This window comes from Bufo gargarizans, chromosome 4 (assembly GCF_014858855.1).
Source record: "Bufo gargarizans isolate SCDJY-AF-19 chromosome 4, ASM1485885v1, whole genome shotgun sequence".
Lineage (NCBI taxonomy): Eukaryota > Metazoa > Chordata > Amphibia > Anura > Bufonidae > Bufo > Bufo gargarizans.
This window is the reverse complement of record NC_058083.1, coordinates 142322117-142343292: the sequence shown is the minus strand read 5'-3', so window position 1 is coordinate 142343292 and position 21176 is coordinate 142322117. Positions and strand designations below refer to the sequence as shown.

Genomic DNA, 21176 nt, shown 5'->3' with positions numbered 1-21176 from the left:
AATGCCGATTTTAAAGTCAGGACGTACCGGTACGTCCTTGGTCCTTAAGGACTCGGGAAATAGGGCGTACCGGTACGTCCTATGTCCTTAAGGGGTTAAAGGGAATCTGTCACCTGATTTGAGCATATTAAGATGTTACTACTGCCATTTACAATAAAATACCTTATTTCCAGCTGTAGTCTTCATTCTAAGTTTCATGGTTTGGGCTCTAAAGGAAGGCGGGCTGGGCGCTGTACGGGGAGAGTTACTGGTCTCCAGAGAAGGATAATAAAGCCCCTCTGGGCACCTTGGACACTCATTCGCATAACATAAAAAGTGGATTGTATCGCTAATGAAACCATAAATAAAAAATGAAGACTATAAAAAGAAATAAGGTATTTTATTGTACATGGCAGTAGTAACACCTTAATATGCTCAAACCAGGTGACAGATTCCCTTTAAGATAAAGACTCATCAACATGCTTCTACTTTTACTTGATATAAACCAGTCCAAAGAGACATGTGATTAGGAGTAAGCAGAAATGAGCAACAACTTGTGTTTCACAATGTGTCACAAGTTCTTATGTACTGGTCTTGTCTTAAGAAAACATAGAGCACTTAGTTTCTATCAACAAAAAAATAACACTCCAAGAAGGATTTGTTGGAATCAAATAAAACTTTATATGTGTGAATGTAATGATGGTATATGTAAGTGGTTACAGTATTAGAGTGAAATAGACATGGAGGCATGCAGATTCTCTACGGTATCCTGCACGCAGATGTTGCCACTTGGGCATTTAGCTCCTGCACACTCGCAGGTTGCCAAAGCTGGCATCCCAGCTGGTCCCATAAATGCTCAATTGCTGATAAATCTGGCAACCGTGCAGGACAAGAAAGTGTTGCAATCTGGCAGAGACATTCCTGGGAAATCCTTGCTATGTGTGGGTGAGCATCATCCTGCTGAAAAATGCCAGTTAGAAGCCCTGCCATGAGAAGCATCACATGTGGCCACAGAATGTCCTGCACATATCAGTGAGCTGTTAGTGTCCCTCGTATCACTACTAGAGGTGACCTACTATCGTATGTGATGGCTCCCCAGATCATAACACTAGCAGTTGGGCCAGTGTGTTGCTGCATCAAGGGCAGCATTGAAGCTCTCACCACGAGGTCTCCATACTCAAACCCGATCATTGTGGGATCCCACACAGAACCTGGATTTGTCACTTAAGATGTTCTAGTTCTAGTCCGTAGCAGTCCAGATTTCTCATTTACAACACCACTTCAAACCAAGATGATGGTGGCTGTCTGTCAATGGCAGGACATGTAACCGCCGCCATGACACCACATTTCCTTCTGCTAAGTGCCTGGAAATGGACCGGGCAGAGACAGGGGTGTGTAATGAAGGCACCACTTGTGTCTGGATGGTAGAAAACAAAAGTGTCAAAGTCAGCACTGTCACCAAGAGGTACAGTACACCCATAAGTAAACTCTTAGAGACTTTTTTATAAGGCAACGGGGGGAAGCATTTTCATGTCCTCTTGTGACAAGACCCAGTGTCTAATCAGACCACACCTGTTATCATATACATATCTGCCTGAGACATAACTGCATGCTGAGTTTTGCAGCAATCCAACATTTCTATCTGGGTCTGTTAATTTGTCGTCACTGAGTATATTATGATTTCTTTATTAGTAGAAATGAACAAATTAAGAATGAGTGGACCAGTTTGGACCGAACCGAGTTCAGTCCAAAGTTTGTTGTCTTTCCAGGTTTGTTTCAGACTAATCCACTAAAATGGCATGTAGCGATGAATAGACCTTGCCTTGCCACTGTTGCTGTTTACCAACCATCATGTTCTGTATGGCTGCTGCTGTTACCTGCATCATGCCGCTAAATTCCTCAATTGTCTGTTTACGTATATACAGTTTCCACATAGTTGCAATTTAAATTTTTGGGGAATTGTTGAATTTAATTAAACCAACATACAGGTGATCAGTACACCAGTAAACAGGCTAGGGTAACATTTTACCTGGAAGTATTAACACAATATTAAGGGTCAGGCCTCAATTGTCCGTTTATGTATATTCAGTTGCAACCACATGGTTGCTACAGAAATTTTTTGGGGGGGTTCAATTTAGTTAACAAGAATATATATGTATTTATTACACCAATACACAGGATAGTGCACAACATTAACTGAGAGGCACAAATATGTCCAGGATGCAGAAGGCTTCCAAACGAAAGACCCAGAGTCAGAATGTTGGTAGTAGCAGCACCAACTATCCAGCCAGAAGTAGGTAGTAGTAGTAATAGGCGCAGTTGTCCCTGCTGGCTTCGGAAAGGCGCAACATTATAGTTCAGGAGAAAGAGGATGATATTGTGGATTGTATAGCTTACTCCTCCTCTCAGTTGCAGCAGGATGACGTGGCGATAACTTTAAAGTCTGACACTGTGTCATGGAGCCAGAGGTCACAGTATTCCTCCTGCTCCTCCTCCTTGTAGCCCCAAAGAAGGCTTTCAGTGGAGTCTTCACTGCCCCTTCCTAGAGGAGCGCCTTCCTTTTTCCTGAAAAGTGGCAAGAAAAACCCACCTCACCCTTTGGCATACTCCTGTTGACGACTTGTGTGGGAGCCATCACAGTTTGGGCTGCCCTGAGGAGGAGGTTGGGGAGGAGGCTGGTAACCCCATGAATACCTGTGTTCATGGTGGTGGTAATAGTGGCACCTGTAGCCACGGCACATGTGGTAGGGGGCAGCCACAGTGGCATTTGGGGCGGAGCAGGGGACAGGAGCCCAGGAACCCATCATGATATCTCACAGTCTGATAAAAGTGCAAGGGAGGGTAAGGACAGGACCTGGGAGCTGGATCAGGGTGCAGAGGAGGAGGCAACATCAGTGGAGAAGGGCAATGCTGGCAGACGCACCAGAGAACAGCCAGGGCAACATCTGCTTCGGGATCTGGTGATAACGCTGACACAGTGAATAGTTAGGCCCAAAACATGCCAGAGCTAAGCCCAGCTTGGCTAACTGTAGCTCTGTGCGAACAGCTCCTGTATGGCGCTTTTTCTCCACAAGGCAGGCACACAAAACCACAGCAGTGTTCAAGATCTACAGGATTAAAATAAGCCGTGGCAGTTCAAACACAATTATAGGTATCAGAGGTCTATTGCAGCACATGAGGTGGCATCACGGGTTCATTTGGGAAAATACAACTAGCCAGCATTTCTAATCAGAACAAATCTGTCCTTCTTCACCTGGTCCTCTTTGTGGCTGTCAACCTGGATCCCCAAACAAAAAAGAATCTTTGTCATCATGCATCACCTTCTACTTCTCCTGCTAAGAGTCTTCCTTGTCCTTAGCTCCATCGTAACACATCTATAACAAAATGTTTGGCCATGAAGAAACTTTTCTCCACCAGCAATTATCTGGTCTACAAGCCACCTGGCCACGTTGCTGATGGTAGTAGTGCCTTGTACTCTCATGTGGTGAAGAATGCGGGCCACTCCTCACAATTCTTGCTGTGCGGAAAGCTGCACTCCACGATGGAAAACTGGAGCAGCTGTTATGGGCAGGGACAATACATGTTTTTCACATCCCACTGGGTCAATATTTTTTTCAGCAGTGGAGAGGCAGCACCCCAGTAAAATGGCCAGGTCCTTTTTGACCCCCTCCCACGATATCATGAGGATGGCTCCAAAAGCAGGCACTTATCTATCTCCTCCATCTCTTCCATGGCCACGGTCCCATCCCCAACAGCAGCAAGGCACAGGGTTTCTAGCACTACCCATCTTTCCTATTACATGTGTCAAGTCAAGCTTTGCCATGCTGTGTTGGAGCTGAACAGCCTGGGCGACAGTAGCTAAACCGGAGAGCAGTTGCAGCTAAAGTACATCAAGCATCAAACATCCTGCTGGCAGTCACCTTGCCAACTCCAACTGGGCACAACATCCTGGTCGCTCTGAAGCTGGGGGAAATAACACATTCTCCCTGCATGGCCTTTTAAAAAATGCACTGGCTTGTGGTAGGTGCTGGCAATGTCCAGGAGACTGTCCCTCTTTTCAGCCATTCTCACGTGGTGAGGAATGCTCTGCTGGACTTTATCAGAATGATATGCAACTACACCTCTTAATTTGTGATGTTCCAACTCGCTAGAATTCAACATTACACATGCTCGCGTCTGTACAAGCTGCAGCCAGATCGCCTCAGCAGGGAGCCTGAGTTGTTTCTAGGTCAGACACTGGCAGCTCATGCCGTTCATGCTGCAGTTGTCCCTCATATGTATTTTTGAAGAAATGCTGATGCTCATGCAACAGGTGGCCCTGTAGCTGTTAGGGACCCACAATGAGAAACCTCTATTGTGTAGGGCGAGTAGGTGCTGCCACTTCAGAAGAAGAAAAAGGAGTCGGATTTGGAGGAGACCCACAATGAGAAACCTCTATTGGGGAGGGCGAGTAGGTGCTGCCACTTGAGAATAAGAAAAAGGAGTCCGATTTGGAGGAGAAAGAGGATGATAATGATAACAGTGACATCGGCCACGACACCCAATCATCTCAGTGGGGGGCAGTAGTGGAAGGAACTGGCTCCTGTAGACTAGCTTGCTTACACAGTGACAGGAGTATCGTTGACATCAAGCAGTCTGATGATTACTGGATAGCCATGCTTTTAGATACTTGCTACCATGGCAAATTGGGGGAATGTTTTCCTTACGAGAAAAGGAGGACAAATTATGTTATTAACAGGAAACACTGTGTACACAGCTAGCCACAGCTTACGACAAGCAGACACCTTCCACTAGCATGTCTGAAAGGGAGGCCCCTCTCTGACTCTTACAGAGTCACCCCCCCTCCTGCCGCCATGAGCAGCAAAAGCAGCCATTTCAGTCTCTTTAGCATGGAGCAGTTTTTCCACATGTCGTGCCAGGCAGAGGCCAGTCCCGTCTCAACGACCATGTTCAGGCCTACCTAAAGTATGGCCAGTCGCATACCCTGTTCCCTGACCCCATGAATTTCTGGGCAGGCAGACTGGAACAGTGGCCAAAACTGGTACTACATGCTCTCTATCTTCTTTCTTGCCCAGCCTCCAGTGTCATCTCAGAGAGGGTTTTAAGTGCCACGTGGGGTGTGGTAACTCCCAAATGGACCAAATTGTCCTCCGCCAGTGTCCAAAACATCACTTTTGTGGATTCAGAAGGATTATCACATTCCTCCAGCTGATTCTGATACATAGACCTCACCTTGCTGGTAATGCCCCATCTTGCAACTGTTGCTGTCTGTCTTTTTACCTGCACATTCTATATGGCTGCTGCTGCTACAGCCTGCGTCTTACCACTTATGCCACTTTCCAACCTTCACATTTTGTTAGAGTGCTGCTGTGGCCTGCATCATGCCACTAATGTCACTTACCAACCATTACATTCTGTATGGCTGCTGCCACCGCCTCCATCATGCCACTGCCGCCATCATGCCACTACTGCGATTTGACAATCATCATCTTCTCTAAGGCTGCTGCTGCCTTTCTGCCAACATGTACCATATGGCTGCTCCTTGCTGTTAATCCACTACTGCCACAACCATTAATGCAAAGCATCTGCTGCCACTATCACTACTACTAGCACTGCAGCACACTGCTCCCCAGGGGAGTAATCCCGGTGTGTAAGATGGGAGTGGTATATTGTGGGCTAATGTTTGTGTCACGGTGCTACTACCTTCAGGCTGTTGCTTCCTGGGGGTGAGTCTCCATTGGAGAGATTGAGTTGGAGCGAGGAATGAAATGAAGTCCAGATTTTGTGACGTTCAACTTTTCTTTACTTAAAATAGACTTGCTGTAACAGAACAGTACTTGATATTTCTCTTTCTTGTTTCCAGCAGTATGCATGGTTCTGGCAGTTGGTCTTGACCGTTTATTCCGTAATACTATTTTTAGCTTCAAGTTTTGGTTACTGTCTCAAACAGAGTGGGGTGTCTTGGACCCATTGTCCCCTTCTAAAGTACAAAGTCCTATTAATATCAGGAGTGTGCTGTTCTACAAACTGCTTTCCCAAAGCTCCAGCAGCAGGAGGGGAAAATGCTTCCCTCGCCGCACCTTGTACTCTCTCACTCAACTCCTATAACTTCCTGAAAACCCCTTATTTGGTGGGGTTTTGCTAGACATAGGAACTAAAAACCAGGTGACAAAATGGTAGTGCCCTACTCTGGGGAACTACACTACTACTACTACTACTACTATTGCTACTACTACCCAAAGACAGCCTTGTATGTCCCATGCTATACTGCTCCTGCTGCTACCACTATTGCGGCTACCTGCTACTATATTCGTAGCCTTTCCACATAAACATTGCACTGCTGCTGCTCCCAATTAAATGGGATCATTTTTTGGGCTCATTCACAATGATCCACTTTTTCTTCTGACAATTACCAATTCTTCTGTCATTCGGCAGGCATTTTGACCCTGTCAAGGCATAATTTTTGGACGCTTGGTCACTCCTAATCCACTTTTTTTAACCCATAACATAATGTGTGTTTAAACATCATATGCTCCTAATAAAGGATAATTTTTAGAAGCTTTGGAATTAGTATTGAGTGAACCCGAACTGTAAAGTTCGGTTCTGTACTGAACTTTATGAGTTCAGGTACCTGGAACCGAACTTTGCCGGAAAAGTTCAGGTTTAAGTTCGGTGTTTGGGCATTTAATAAAGCTTTTGAAAGGCTTCAGGGCAGTGAATCAACAAGCTTTTAAGCTGTGGGCAATTACGGTAGAAGCCATCACAGCCATGCCTGGTAATGGCATGGTTGTGATTGGCCGGTGCATTATGTGACCCAGGCTCTATACAAGCTGGATCACGTGTAGCACAGCCCATCAGCTCGGAGTCGTGCAGGGACTTCAGGCAGCTGAAGCGAGGGAGAGTGTTAGGAATATGGCTATTTGTTTTGTGGGTGACCTAGAATGATTTTTTGTGGGTGCAATACACCAGCTTTGCACCCCTGACACAGAAAAATAATAATTAATCTGGCTGTTAATTCAATGGGTGACCTATAGTGATTTTTTGTGGGTGCAATGCACAATCTTTGTACCCCTGAAACAGAAATCTAATAATTAATCCGGCTGTTAATTCTGTGGGTGTCCTATAGTGGTTTTTTGTTGGTGCAATTGGGGGGATTTTTCGGATGAGATACACTTGCACTTTATACGTGACAGGGAAATGAATATAGTTAATCTGACTGTTATTGTCACGACGAGGTGTGAGAGGGACCACACTGTCCCATGGAAGCATTCAGCTTTCCACCCCCCAAACACTGGAGAGAAAAAGGAAGTACCCCCCTACCCACCCACGTTCCCTGGCCCTGAATGCTAGCATTTCAAAATTCCTGGCCTTTGAAATGCTGTCATTCCGTCTGGTGGAGACAGAGACTTTTAAAAACCTTATGGCGGTGGCTGTCCCACAGTAGGGGGTTTCCAGCTGCCACTACTTTTCCAGGCGAGCCATCCCTGCCCTGCACAACCAAGTGGCGGACAAAATCAGGTGTGCGCTGCACGACACCATCTGTGGCAAGGTCCACATAACTACCGATACGTGGACCAGTAAGCACGGGCAGGGACGTTATATCTTCCTAACTGCGCACTGGGTAAATGCAGTGGCGGCTGGGCCTGAGGCGGATAGCAGTTTGGCGCATGTTCTACCACCACAGAGGATTGCAGGACACTTCTCGTTGTCTCTTGTTGCCTCCTCCTCCTACTCTGCTTCCTTCTCTACCTCCTCCTCATCCAGTCAGCGTAACACCTTCACCACCAACTTCATCATAGCCAAGGGGAAACTGCAGAATGCTGCATAAATTGCGGGCCATCTGTCCGCGCTTTCGGCGTTCTCCCCGCTCGCCGCCTCATATGCGACGTACCCAGAAAGTGGAACTCCACCTTGCACATCCTGGAGAGACTGTGCGAGCAGCAGCAGGAGAAAGTGGAGTTTCAGCTGCAGCACGCACGGGTGAGTGGCTCTGCGGAACAGCACCACTTCAACAACGATTGGGCCTCCATGCGGCTCGTGTGTGATGTGTTGCACTGTTTCGAGTACTCCACCAACATGGCCAGTTGATGCAGTCCTCAGTGTTACTATCCCACTTCTATGTCTCCTTGAAAAAAGACTTCGGGCGATGATGGAAGAGGATGTGGCATAGGAGGAAGAGGAGGAGGAAGAGGGATCATTTCCATGGTTATCAGGCCAGTCATTCACAAGTGACTTGGAGGGTGGGTTCCTGCACCAACAGAGGCCAGGTATGCAAATGTCCAGCCAGGGCACAGTTGTGCAGGATGAGGAGGAGGATGATGCTGAAGAGGAACCGTGTTCACAGCAGGGTGCCACCCAAAGGAGCTTATGGGCATCAATGGAGCATGGCTGGGGGGATACAGAGAACACAGACGATACACCTCCTACAGAGGACAGCTTGTCGTTGCCTCCGGGCAGCCCGGCACACATGAGTGACTACATGCTGCAATGCCTGCGCAACAACCGCCGAGTTGCCCACATTCTAACCAGTGCCGATTACTGGGTGGCCACCCTGCTGGATCCCTGCTACAAGGACAACTTGCTGTCCTTAATTCCGTTACTGGAGCGTGATTGGAAGATGCGCGAGTAGAAGCACGTGGTGGTAGACGTGCTGCTGATGGCATTCACACCTGACAGCGGGAGCTCAGTGGAAGCACAAGGCGAAGGCAGAGGAGGAGGAGCAAGAAGTCGCCATCGCAGCTGGGGCACTGCCAGCACCTCAGAAGGGAGGGTTAGCATGGCCGAAATGTGGAAAAGCTTTGTCAGCACGCCACAACAACCAGCACCACCAGCTGATACGGAACATCTTAGCAGGAGGCAGCATTTCAGCAATATGGTGGAACAGTACGTGTGCACATACCTACATGTACTGACTGATGGGTCTGCCCCATTCAACTTCTGGGTCTCCAAATTGGGCACATGGCCTGAGCTTGCCCTTTACGCCTTGGTGGTGCTGGCCTGCCCTGCAGCAAGTGTATTGCCCGAATGTGTGTTTAGCATGGCAGGGGGCGTTATCACAGACAAGCGCAGCCGCCTGTCCACAGCCAACTTGGACAAGCTCACGTTCATTAAAATGAACCAGGCATGGATCCCACAGGACTTGTCCGTACCTTGTGCTGAGTAGACAAGTATGCTGGCCGCACCCAACCATTGTTATACTCCAGCGCACTTTCTCTTTGCATTCTCTTTTCTATTTCCCAATGTTTTGGGGTCTTCCCAAATTTATAAAAAAATAAATAAAAAAATAAAGGAATAAAAAATAAAAAAACAACAAAACAGTGTTGGCTAACTCCTCCTCCTCCTCCACCACTGCTTCCACCTACACCGCCACATCCACTGCCTCCTCAACCTCCTACTCCACTTTGACCTCTGCCTCCTAGTTCAAGATTATTCTATTTTATTTTTTTCTATTTTATGTTATTTTAAGTCATTTCCCTATCCACATTTGTTTGCAGGGCAATTGTCCTGCTCTTACCCCCATTTTGGTTCCTTTTGCAGCCCTCTAGCCCTTACTACGACTATTTTACAGCCATTTTAGTGCACCAAAGTTCAGGTTCCCATTGACTTCAATGGGGTTCGCGTTTGAGTTCGGGTCAAGTTTGGGTCCCGGTGAATCCACGGGTCCACTCATCCCTATTTGGAATATGAAAAAGCATAAGACATGTGCCGGCATGGTGTGTTTTTAAACTATGTCAAATGTACGTTTACCCATAGCTATGTATGTCAGTGTCACTCAGACATCATTTACTATTGTTGTCATTGAATGTCAGAGCTGGGGGAGGGATAAAAAATGAAAATTCATAAACAATAAACAGAAAGCGATAACAAGTTTTCCTAAAACTTCATCCCCCACACAGTTTGCATTGGCCCATGAGTGTTATATTATAGGTCCACCCCCGTGCTGGTCTGAAATCAGCCCATGTAAAAAAGACCCTTGAGGAGGCCATAAACGTACAGTAGCTATCGTCCTAGTGATGTTTAGGCTTGGCTGACACCTATCAATTCCAACTTCCTCCCGACTCCCCCATACACATACATGTTCAGTTCAGCCAACGCTTAGTTCCTGGTAAAACAAAAGAATCAGGCGAAAATGTTCACTTCTGTCAGGGGCTCTCCATAGACATTAGACTTTCAGATGAATTTGCCACTCTCGGAGGGTTTGACTGATAATATGCTAATGTATATGGAGACCTTTAACTGTCAATGTGGGCAACAGAGATAACACATAAATAATTAGCAGCCTAGTGCCCATACCTGAGATGGATCTGGGATTGGGAAAAACCAACCCTCATTTCCCCAATAACAAAAAAGTAACTTTAGAAAGTGAGCTTTCCACTACAGACTAACCTATGACAGGATTCCTGGGACAATATCTTTCAACTGTTTGAGCCTGTACAGTCAGACACTTTTAGCTACAAGGCAATGTGTCCTAGACAGAGCATCTGCATTGCCCCGCAACTTTCCTGATTCAGGTTTTGCTGTAAAATTTACATTTCGTAGAGCAAGAAACCACCTTATGACTCCTGGGTTTCTCACTTTAGCTTGACATATTCTTTAGAGAGTACTATAGTAATAACATATGAGTGGAACCTTGATCATTTTCAAGACTACATGCCAATTGTATGAACTCACCCTTGGCTTTATATTGATCTATAGGTGGCACAGTGAGAATGGATGTCTGGGATGGCTGGAACGAACTTCTTGCTGCATGCGTGCTTGGACACACACAAAATGTCCAGCGTTACCTATCAAAGCATAAAACTATACTCAGGTACATACCCTCACCATTACTTTTATTTTACTTTGTGCTAATCCAGATGTTATAAAATCTGTTGATGATCCTTAACAAATGTCAATCTCCTCCCAGATTCACAGGGTTGAGGGGAAGAGCACAAAAGAGCAGATATTTCCCATGTTATGGTAGTTTGCATTGTAGAAAATATCAGAGAAATATAGTGGCAAATATGGGGGAACTGCTCAAACCCCAAACACTGTAGCGTGTTTCTCATTGGGGGAGCAGTCCCACCGCACGTGGACCACAGCAAGTGACCATGCCCAGCAAAAAATGCGTACAATGGAGGATGCCGGCGCGGTCCACATGCACCACAAAGGCATCCTACACAAAATGGAGCATTGTGCGGATGAAAATATAATTATATAAATCACAGAAAAAATGCACCAAACGGATATGCCACTGACTATACTAGCTAGTCATGCAAGCAGATATTTAAAGTTGAGACTTTTGCTAATATATTCCTGTCAGGAACACACCGGAGCCCATCATGACCCACGTCACGGTCTCTCAGCATGGCAAGGGTCCTACCACTACGCTAACTGTGGTGTGAACACAGGGGTGATAGTGACATTATAGTGACATTAGTGACATTATTTGGATTGTAGCTTTCATTGCTAATAGCCCAAAAATTTCTAAAGCTGGAATGATCCCTGTAATGACAAATAATTTTAAATTCATTATTCTGCTCCAACAGACATAATGGTAATCCTTAATGATTCGAAAATTCAAAGTTTATCTTTACATCTTAGATCAGCTTTACAAGTTGTGGGGAAGAATTACTATTCTAAAAGTGCAAGAATTCTGGTCCAATTTGAATTAAAAAAAACAGATGTACATGCAGTGTGCCAGATTTATTATATGGTTTAGAAACTGTTGAAAAGTCTTTTCCAAATGGTAAAAAATGCACAAAAATTGAACCAACAGCAGCGACAAAGCTTCTGTATGTTATTGCGGACCAACGACAGGTTACAACATTTCTGCTTGCGCATTTCGAACTACATGTATACGAGCATGAATTAAATAGTATGTTCTAGTCTCTTCTGCAATTAATTATTTGTATCTCACAATCAGGTTTCAGCAGCGAGTAGCGCTTTACATAGCTGCACATTTTGGCCATCTGGAACTTGCAGAATGGCTACAAAGAAAAGGCGCCAGAGCAGATGAGGCAGTTGGGGTTCATCCATATAGAGAATGGTGCCGTGATACTGACCATCTCGATAATGAAAAATGTGCAGTCCATGCTGCTGCCGAAAGAGGTCAGCTTCTTCTGATCAAATCATTCATTGCACGGAATGTGTTGTGTTTGGAGTGTCAAAACGGACTGGGTCAGACACCACTCAAGGTATGCATCCAGAATAGAGATAAAGACTGCCTTCTGTATTTCATAATGAAAATGTGGTCTGTTGTCTCCTTTCCAAAAGTCTCTCTTCCCATGAACATCTACATCAAAGTTAAAAAATGGCTATACACAGCCCAGAAAAGAGTCTACAAGGATATAAAAAGGCTTCCACAATTTAAAACTTGCGTTGGGGACCCCGTTGTAGTTGATGGTTTCACAGAACCCAAGATGACCAGCAGAGATTTACATGGAATTTATAAGGACAAATGGAGAAGGGCTGTGCAGAATTCTCAAGCACACAGCAGTCAAGCAATTGTCGATGCAGTATTAAAATTGCGTCCGCTGACATTGAAGCAGTGGCCCCAAAAAATATCCAGATTTCCATTACTAAAGAAAATAGGAGAGAATTCCATCGACACAAAATGTCAATTTGCATGGGAATCTCTGGATATTAACGATGTGTATACCCGTAGCTGGCATCCTCATATCTCACTTCCACCAATCACAAATGCCGGCAACAGCCGTCCACGTCACTTGAGGACTCCCCAAGCTGCTTTTTTGCTGAATTCATCTATGGAGTCCTTTTCAAAATACAGTGGTCGGACACTAAGACAGAATGCAGTATACCTCTTAAGCCTTGCAAGGTAAGGGTGTAAGTTACTTATCTGCTTCCTATTCTGCTCACTTTCTGTAGGGTATAGGATCTAAAGATGCTGTTTCTACTGTAAACTGGGACAGGAAGTAGAAATCATATACGGTACATTTTAGAGGCTAAAAAAAAATAATGTTTGGTCACCCGATCACACAAACACTACCCTCTCTTTCCTGGATCTTCTGCTTCTCTGTTTTTTGTGTGTCAGTGTTATAATGTCACTATGCCATCTGCACATACTTGACTCCACCAAAATGATACCTTCTGCAGAAAGGTAGGGACACCCATATACCCCATGCCATCTTTGAGATGAATACTTCAATTTTTTTTCCTCATCAGCAGTTTTTTTAGACTACTTTCACACTAGCGTTTTTTCTGGATCCGCCAGGGTTCAGCAAAAACTCTTCCGTTACTGATAATTGTATTATCTTTAACATAGCCAAGACGGATCCGTCATTCACTCCATTGAAAGTCAATGGGGACGGCTCCATTTTCTATTGTGTCAGATAGTGTTAAACGGATCCATCCCCATTGACTTGCATTGTGGGTCATGACGGATCCATCTTGTTCCGCATCCCATGATGGAAAGAAAACCGCAGCATGCTGCGGTTTGCTCTCCGGTATGAGAACGGAACAGAATACATTTTGGAGCATTCTTTTCAGTTACGCTTTGTCCCCATTGACAATGAATGGGGACAAAACGGAAGTATTTTATTCTGGTATGAGACCCTGTGATGGATCTCAATACCAGAATATATTAACGCTAGGGTGAAAGTAGCCTAAGTTACACGTGCTTCTCAGAAGAACAGGTAACAGTTCACATTGCTAGTACAGCCTTCCCCCAAAGGATTTGTCACTTTTCCATATTCCTGAAAGGCAAAGCTGCTTAGTGATGTATAGTACACAAATACTGTGTTAGATTTGCTATTTAGAGTTTGGGAAAGCCTGTTCACAGTACCGGTGCACTTTTCCAGGACCAAATCTAACCAAGAAAGAGCACAAAACAAGAAATTGTATTTACTATTGATTTTCATATTTTAAGGGTAAATTATCTTTAAAGGGAATGTGCCATCAGAAAATGATCTATTGCTTAAATAAAAATTTTATATTGTAAGAATATTTAATAATTTCATTTATTTTCTATGTCACTATTTTAGAAAAAAAATCCTGAAATCTTTTAGTTTTCATACTGAACACTGGGCCTCATAATAGGCAGACTGTTTTGTAGAGATCTGATTATTATAATCATAGGCAGGATTACAAGATATTATATTTACATTCACAATGGGTGATTGTTAAAGCTTATCTACACCTCCTCTCTGCACAATGACTTGTGCACAGAGCATGCCTAAAATACTCTCTTATACAAGCCAATGGACATCTCCAGTCTACAGGTTCCTAAGGTCCACGTGGCTGTTATAAAACAGCTCAGGCAAAATATCTTCCTCCAGAATCATGTACAGAAAATAGAATAAAAAAATCTACCATCAGAAAATACATTTCTCAGAAAAAAAGAATGTGTCAGTATCTGGTATTATAGAATTTCTTTTTTTAAGTAAATATAGGTAATACATTACCTTTAACCCCTTAAATCCATCTTGCATAACAGTAGAGAAGCCCAGGAACTGACAGATCTGAGGGATAAAAGATGAGAAGGAGGTCACCATGTAAGTGTTCTGTTCATTCCCCAGTTAATATACAGTCAGGTCCATAAATATTGGGACATCAACACAATTCTAACATTTTTGGCTCTATACACCAACACAATGGATTTGAAATGAAACGAACAAGATGTGCTTTAACTGCAGACTGTCAGCTTTAATTTGAGGGTATTTACATCCAAATCAGGTGAACGGTGTAGGAATTACAACAGTGTGCATATGTGCCTCCCACTTGTTAAGGAACCAAAAGTAATGGGACGATTAGCTTCTCAGCTGTTCCATGGCCAGGTGTGTGTTATTCCCTCATTATCCCAATTACAATGAGCAGATAAAAGGTCCAGAGTTCATTTCAAGTGTGCTATTTGCATTTCCAATCTGTTGCTGTCAACTCTCAAGATGAGATCCAAAAAGCTGTCACTATCAGTGAAGAAAGCCATCATTAGGATGAAAAAAACAAAACAAACACATCAGAGAGATAGCAAAAACATTAGGCGTGGCCAAAACAACTGTTTGGAACATTCTTAAAAAGAAGGAATGCACCGGTGAGCTCAGCAACACCAAAATACCCGGAGGACCGCGGGAAAACAACTGTGGTGGATGACCGACGAATTCTTTCACTGGTGAAGAAAACACCCTTCACAACAGTTGGCCAGATCAAGAACACTCTCCAGGAGGTAGGTGTATGTGTGTCAAAGTCAACAATCAAGAGAAGACTTCACCAGAGTGAGTACAAAGGGTTTACGACAAGATGTAAACCATTGGTGAGCCTCAAAAACAGAAAGGCCAGATTAGAGTTTGCCAAACGACATCTAAAAAAGCCTTCACAGTTCTGGAACAACATCCTATGGACAGATGAGACCAAGATCAACTTGTACCAGAGTGATGGGAAGAAAAGGGTATGGAGAAGGAAAGGAGCTGCTCATGATCCTGAGCATACCTTTCACCGACAGATCTCTGAGAAGCTTTGACAGATGTTCTTTTCAATACCTCTTGCTTGAGGTTCTTTTGTTTTGGTTTTGTTTTGTCATCTCGTTTCCCTCTCTCAGCTGTCATCTAGTTGCACTGATTGCATCCCTTTATATCCTCTCCCATACTGCATCACTTTGCGGTTTATACAACTTGCTGGATTGTGCTCGCTGCCAGATGCTGCAATTGCTGCTTCCTCAGATAAGTATTTTCTTTTATTTGTGTTTTCCTGTTGGCTTGATTCTAGGTGACCCTGACTCCCTCCGTATTAAGTGCAGGGAGCCGGTGGGGAGAGCTCTAGGGCTTTTATAGGGCTCACCCATTTGTTCCTTAGTTTGGGATGAAGTCAGTCAGTCTATATTTGTGACTTCTAGTTTTCTGCAACACTATTCGTGACAATACCACCTCATCAGTGAAGCATGGTGGTGGTAGTGTCATGGCGTGGGCATGTATGGCTGCCAATGGAACTGGTTCTCTTCCATTTATTGATGATGTGACTGCTGACAAAAGCAGCAGGATGAATTCTAAAGTGTTTCAGGAAATATTATCTGCTCATATTCAGCCAAATGCTTCAGAACTCGTTGGACGACGCTTCACAGTGCAGATGGATTATGACCCAAAGCATACTGCAAAAGCAACCAAAGAGTTTTTTAAGGGAAAGAACTGGAATTTCACTTGCCGAAGACAAAACTGAAGGGAAAATGCCCCAAGAAGCAAGCAGGAACTGAAGAAAGTTGCAGTACAGGCCTGGCAGAGCATCACCTGGGATGAAACCCAGCGTCTGGTGATGTCTTTGCGTTCCAGACTTCAGGCTGTAATTGACTGCAAAGGATTTGCAACCAAGTATTAAAAAGTGAAAGTTTGATTTATGATTATTATTCTGTCCTATTACTTTTTGCCCCTTAACAAGTGGGAGGAACATATGCAAACTGTTGTAATTCCTACACCGTTCACCTGATTTGGATGTAAATACCCTCAAATTGTGGTGGTGTATAGAGCCAAAAATGTTAGAATTATGTTGATGTCCCAATATTTATGGAACTGACTGTAAGTTTTTTTTTTCTTGAACCAGAGGGTCACTTTAAAAGGTAAAGTCCTCTAATGTTGATGCCTTAATACATTCGCTTATTTTCTAGTTATTGCTGGCAGTGATAAAGTTTTTCAAGAATTTTGCACAAAATGAAATAATGTGCACTTGATCTTTGCATGAAATGAAACAGTGCTACATCAATGTTTGGTAACGCAATTTTTTTTCTTCTACAAAAAAATTAATGGTATAACATTGACATTGTAATGTCGTTATAGTGAGTTTAAAGAAAAGCCTTGGCTCCAGCAGCTGGACATGGCAAGGAGGCTAGCCAGAAAATCAGTGCACAACGTGTAAAGATCTGCAAGATCCTATACAGAGGACAGCAATACTGACCAGTCTTACTAAACAGAGAAGCATGCTCATCTGTTCTTGCTGTTTGTAGATATTACTGCTCATCTGTGTATTACTTTTCTGCTTTTGTTCCATATCCAGTTAATGCAGATTACAATATGTATCCTACATAATGTTAAAATGGTTGACCATTATTTTTTTTAAAGAATTTGGGCAACTGCACTCCAGCAATGATGGAACACCACTGCGGCCAGTCTTTTTTATTTTTGTAAAAATGCAACTGTCCAATTTTTTAAAAGCTGCACAACCCCTCTAATTTCTTACTTAATGCCTGCTATGTTTAATACTTTCCTTGTATCTTTAAAAAAAGTTAAATGTCCAATTATTGACGTGTGTTTTCATATCAGAGGAGAGTCACCCTGTTTGCCTTTCAGCAGTGTGTAGTTCTGCTTTCCCTGCCTGCAAGGTCTCTGTATGTAAGGGCCCTTTCACAGGCACAGGTTGACACTGAGGATGTAACTTGCCGTCAACTATACTTAAAGGGATTGTTCCACGAAAATATTCTACATTCTTCAAACCAGCACCTGAATCTGAAATATATTGCCATTGTATTTACAATATTTTTTGCTCTATAAGACACACTTATTTCTCACCAAAAGTGTGGGGAAGAAATGGCAGTGCATCCTATGAAGCTAATACTAATGAATGCTTCCATTGTGGAACTACTCATTAGTACAGTAGGACCAGAGAGAGGTGAGCGTAGCGCTGATAGTGCTGGTATTACTCACCACTCCCTGATCTGCTCCAGGCACCATGTTGTGCTGTGTCCAGACACCAAATTGAAATCAGTGCACAATAAAACACATCAAAACAACAGTTTTATGAATTCTAAAAACTAGGAATGTAATGTATTGTGTTATGTGCACAGCATTCAATGTGTGATGTGTTAAAAGTACTAGTTGCCAACTAAAATGTAGAATTAGGGAGCATATCAATGGGGCAATCAATACTGAGGTGAGAAATCCTTCAAATGTTTCTAAACATTTCAGACATCGTGTAGATATAGGCGGTCTCAGGTTTTCAGGTATAGAAAGGGTTACGATGCTTATGAGGGACAGAGATTTAAAAACCTACATCTACTAAATAGGGAAAGTTATTAGATATTAATGTTTGATACATCGTTCCCAAAAGGACTCAATCATAAAACTGATTTCATTTGAGGTTATTAATTGGTTTTATTATGTATATGTTTGTTTTAAATTATGTATATGCACATCTATAGGTGCCTTTTTTGGTGATTGAGGGGTCTGTCCTATTCAGACACTTATATCCCTTAAAGTGTATAGGGGCAGTGATACTGACCATTTTTATAATATGGATAATATATACCGTATATAGAAGGCGGCTCACCCCTGATACTACTGGAAACAGGTGCTCTTGCCCGAAATGACTCACCCTTGTCAAATGAATTTTGTATATAGCAGTAGTAGCGGGCAGGCACTCTATTTATGGGTTCATAGAAAAACCATTTAGTAAGGAAATATTTCTTAAAAATATATGTATTCTATCAATAAAAAACAAACTGATAAAAATAACATATAAAATCCCACTAGCTCGATAATCTGCTAGTAAATATTAATATAAGTGGTGCAGTGTTCTAGCAATATCTGGACAGAAGTGTTTTATCAATAAAGCAGCAATATTCTAGCAGTACATTAGCAACAGTGTCTTGGCAAAACTAGCAGCAATATTCCAGCAGTACTGTCTTGGCAAAAATGGCAACAATATTTTGGCAATATCGGCAATAATAGCAGCAATATTGGTAGGGTGCAGTATAGTGCAGCACTGATATAGCCTCAATGGGATTAGTCCCTTATTCCTCAATATTAATAGTAATAGGTGGCGGCGGTTGGAGACAGAACCACAGTAGTTCCTCCGTGACTGCACTACTGCTGGGATATACACTACGTGCAGAATTATTAGGCAAATTAGTATTTTGACCACATCATCCTCTTTATGCATGTTGTCTTACTCCAAGCTGTATAGGCTCGAAAGCCTACTACCAATTAAGCATATTAGGTGATGTGCATCTCTGTAATGAGAAGGGGTGCGGTCTAATGACATCAACACCCTATATCAGGTGTGCATAATTATTAGGCAACTTCCTTTCCTTTGGCAAAATGGGTCAAAAGAAGGACTTGACAGGCTCAGAAAAGTCAAAAATAGTGAGATATCTTGCAGAGGGATGCAGCACTCTTAAAATTGCAAAGCTTCTGAAGCGTGATCATCGAACAATCAAGCGTTTCATTCAAAATAGTCAACAGGGTCGCAAGAAGCGTGTGGAAAAACCAAGGCGCAAAATAACTGCCCATGAACTGAGAAAAGTCAAGCGTGCAGCTGCCAAGATGCCACTTGCCACCAGTTTGGCCATATTTCAGAGCTGCAACATCACTGGAGTGCCCAAAAGCACAAGGTGTGCAATACTCAGAGACATGGCCAAGGTAAGAAAGGCTGAAAGACGACCACCACTGAACAAGACACACAAGCTGAAACGTCAAGACTGGGCCAAGAAATATCTCAAGACTGATTTTTCTAAGGTTTTATGGACTGATGAAATGAGAGTGAGTCTTGATGGGCCAGATGGCTGGATTGGTAAAGGGCAGAGAGCTCCAGTCCGACTCAGATGCCAGCAAGGTGGAGGTGGAGTACTGGTTTGGGCTGGTATCATCAAAGATGAGCTTGTGGGGCCTTTTTGGGTTGAGGATGGAGTCAAGCTCAACTCCCAGTCCTACTGCCAGTTTCTGGAAGACACCTTCCTCAAGCAGTGGTACAGGAAGAAGTCTGCAAGGTAAGAAAAACATGATTTTCATGCAGGACAATGCTCCATCACACGCGTCCAAGTACTCCACAGCGTGGCTGGCAAGAAAGGGTATAAAAGAAGAAAATCTAATGACATGGCCTCCTTGTTCACCTGATCTGAACCCCATTGAGAACCTGTGGTCCATCATCAAATGTGAGATTTACAAGGAGGGAAAACAGTACACCTCTCTGAACAGTGTCTGGGAGGCTGTGGTTGCTGCTGCACGCAATGTTGATGGTGAACAGATCAAAACACTGACAGAATCCATGGATGGCAGGCTTTTGAGTGTCCTTGCAAAGAAAGGTGGCTATATTGGTCACTGATTTGTTTTTGTTTTGTTTTTGAATGTCAGAAATGTATATTTGTGAATGTTGAGATGTTATATTGGTTTCACTGGTAAAAATAAATAATTGAAATGGGTATATATTTGTTTTTTGTTAAGTTGCCTAATAATTATGTACAGTAATAGTCACCTGCACACACAGATATCCCCCTAAAATAGCTAAAACTAAAAACAAACTAAAAACTACTTCCAAAAATATTCAGCTTTGATATTAATGAGTTTTTTGGGTTCATTGAGAACATGGTTGTTGTTCAATAATAAAATTAATCCTCAAAAATACAACTTGCCTAATAATTCTGCACTCCCTGTAAACAGTACTTGATTTGCGGCGATAGTTCCTTTCTTACTTCACATATATATGAAAATTGGTTTACTGACAGTTTGTCTGTCTCCATGGTGAAAAAGTATACCAGAATTTATCAATTTAAAACAACATCTACTGTGGAGCGCTCCAAGAAGAATATAGTTACATCTACAGCTACCCGACTGCATTCCCAGTTTACAACACGTGGAACGCCGGAAGTGCACTGAGGAGGCGAACCCATAAACAACCTGCGAGTGAGCGGAGGAATCCGGAGAAACACAGAGACGCCGCCAGAACATGTGGGACGCCAAGTGTGGATGACTTCTGCGATCAGAGGTTCTAAACATAACGGGATACGGGCAAGTCTGTTCTCTCAAACTGTGTGGGGCGCCACACATGGAGACAAACTGTGAGTAAACCAATTTTCATATATATGTGAAGTAAGAAAGGAACTATCTCGCAAATCAAGTACTGTTTATATCCCAGCAGTAGTGCAATCACGGAGGAACTGCAATCATCAGAAACTGCTGTGGTTCTGTCTCCAAACGCCGCCACCTATTACTATTAATATTGAGGAATAAGGGACTAATCCCATTGCGGCTATATCAGTGCTGCACTATACTGCACCCTACCAATATTGCTGCTATTATTGCCGATATTGCCAAAATATTGTTGCCATTTTTGCCAAGACAGTACTGCTGGAATATTGCTAGAATTTTTGCCTAGACACTGCTGCTAATATACTGTTGAAATATTGCTGCTACTTTTCCCAAGACACTGTTGCTAACGTACTGCTAGAATATTGCTGCTTTTGGGGGGTGGAGCTAGCTACTGAAGGAGCAAGTCGCACTGCTGCA

The 21176-nt window shown here is 43.3% G+C and overlaps 1 protein-coding gene across 1 annotated transcript in view; it reads left to right on the top strand.

Annotated features, from left to right (window-relative positions):
• ANKUB1 (ankyrin repeat and ubiquitin domain containing 1) overlaps positions 1–17173 on the top strand; it is a 38341-nt gene extending 21168 nt beyond the window's left edge. Inside the window, exons 4-6 of the mRNA XM_044290875.1 lie at positions 10675–10789; positions 11885–12796; positions 16737–17173. Of these exons, the coding sequence (XP_044146810.1) occupies positions 10675–10789; positions 11885–12796; positions 16737–16815 (1106 nt within the window). The 3' untranslated portion in view covers positions 16816–17173. The remainder of the gene's footprint in view (positions 1–10674; positions 10790–11884; positions 12797–16736) is intronic.
• Positions 17174–21176: the final 4003 nt, after the last annotated feature.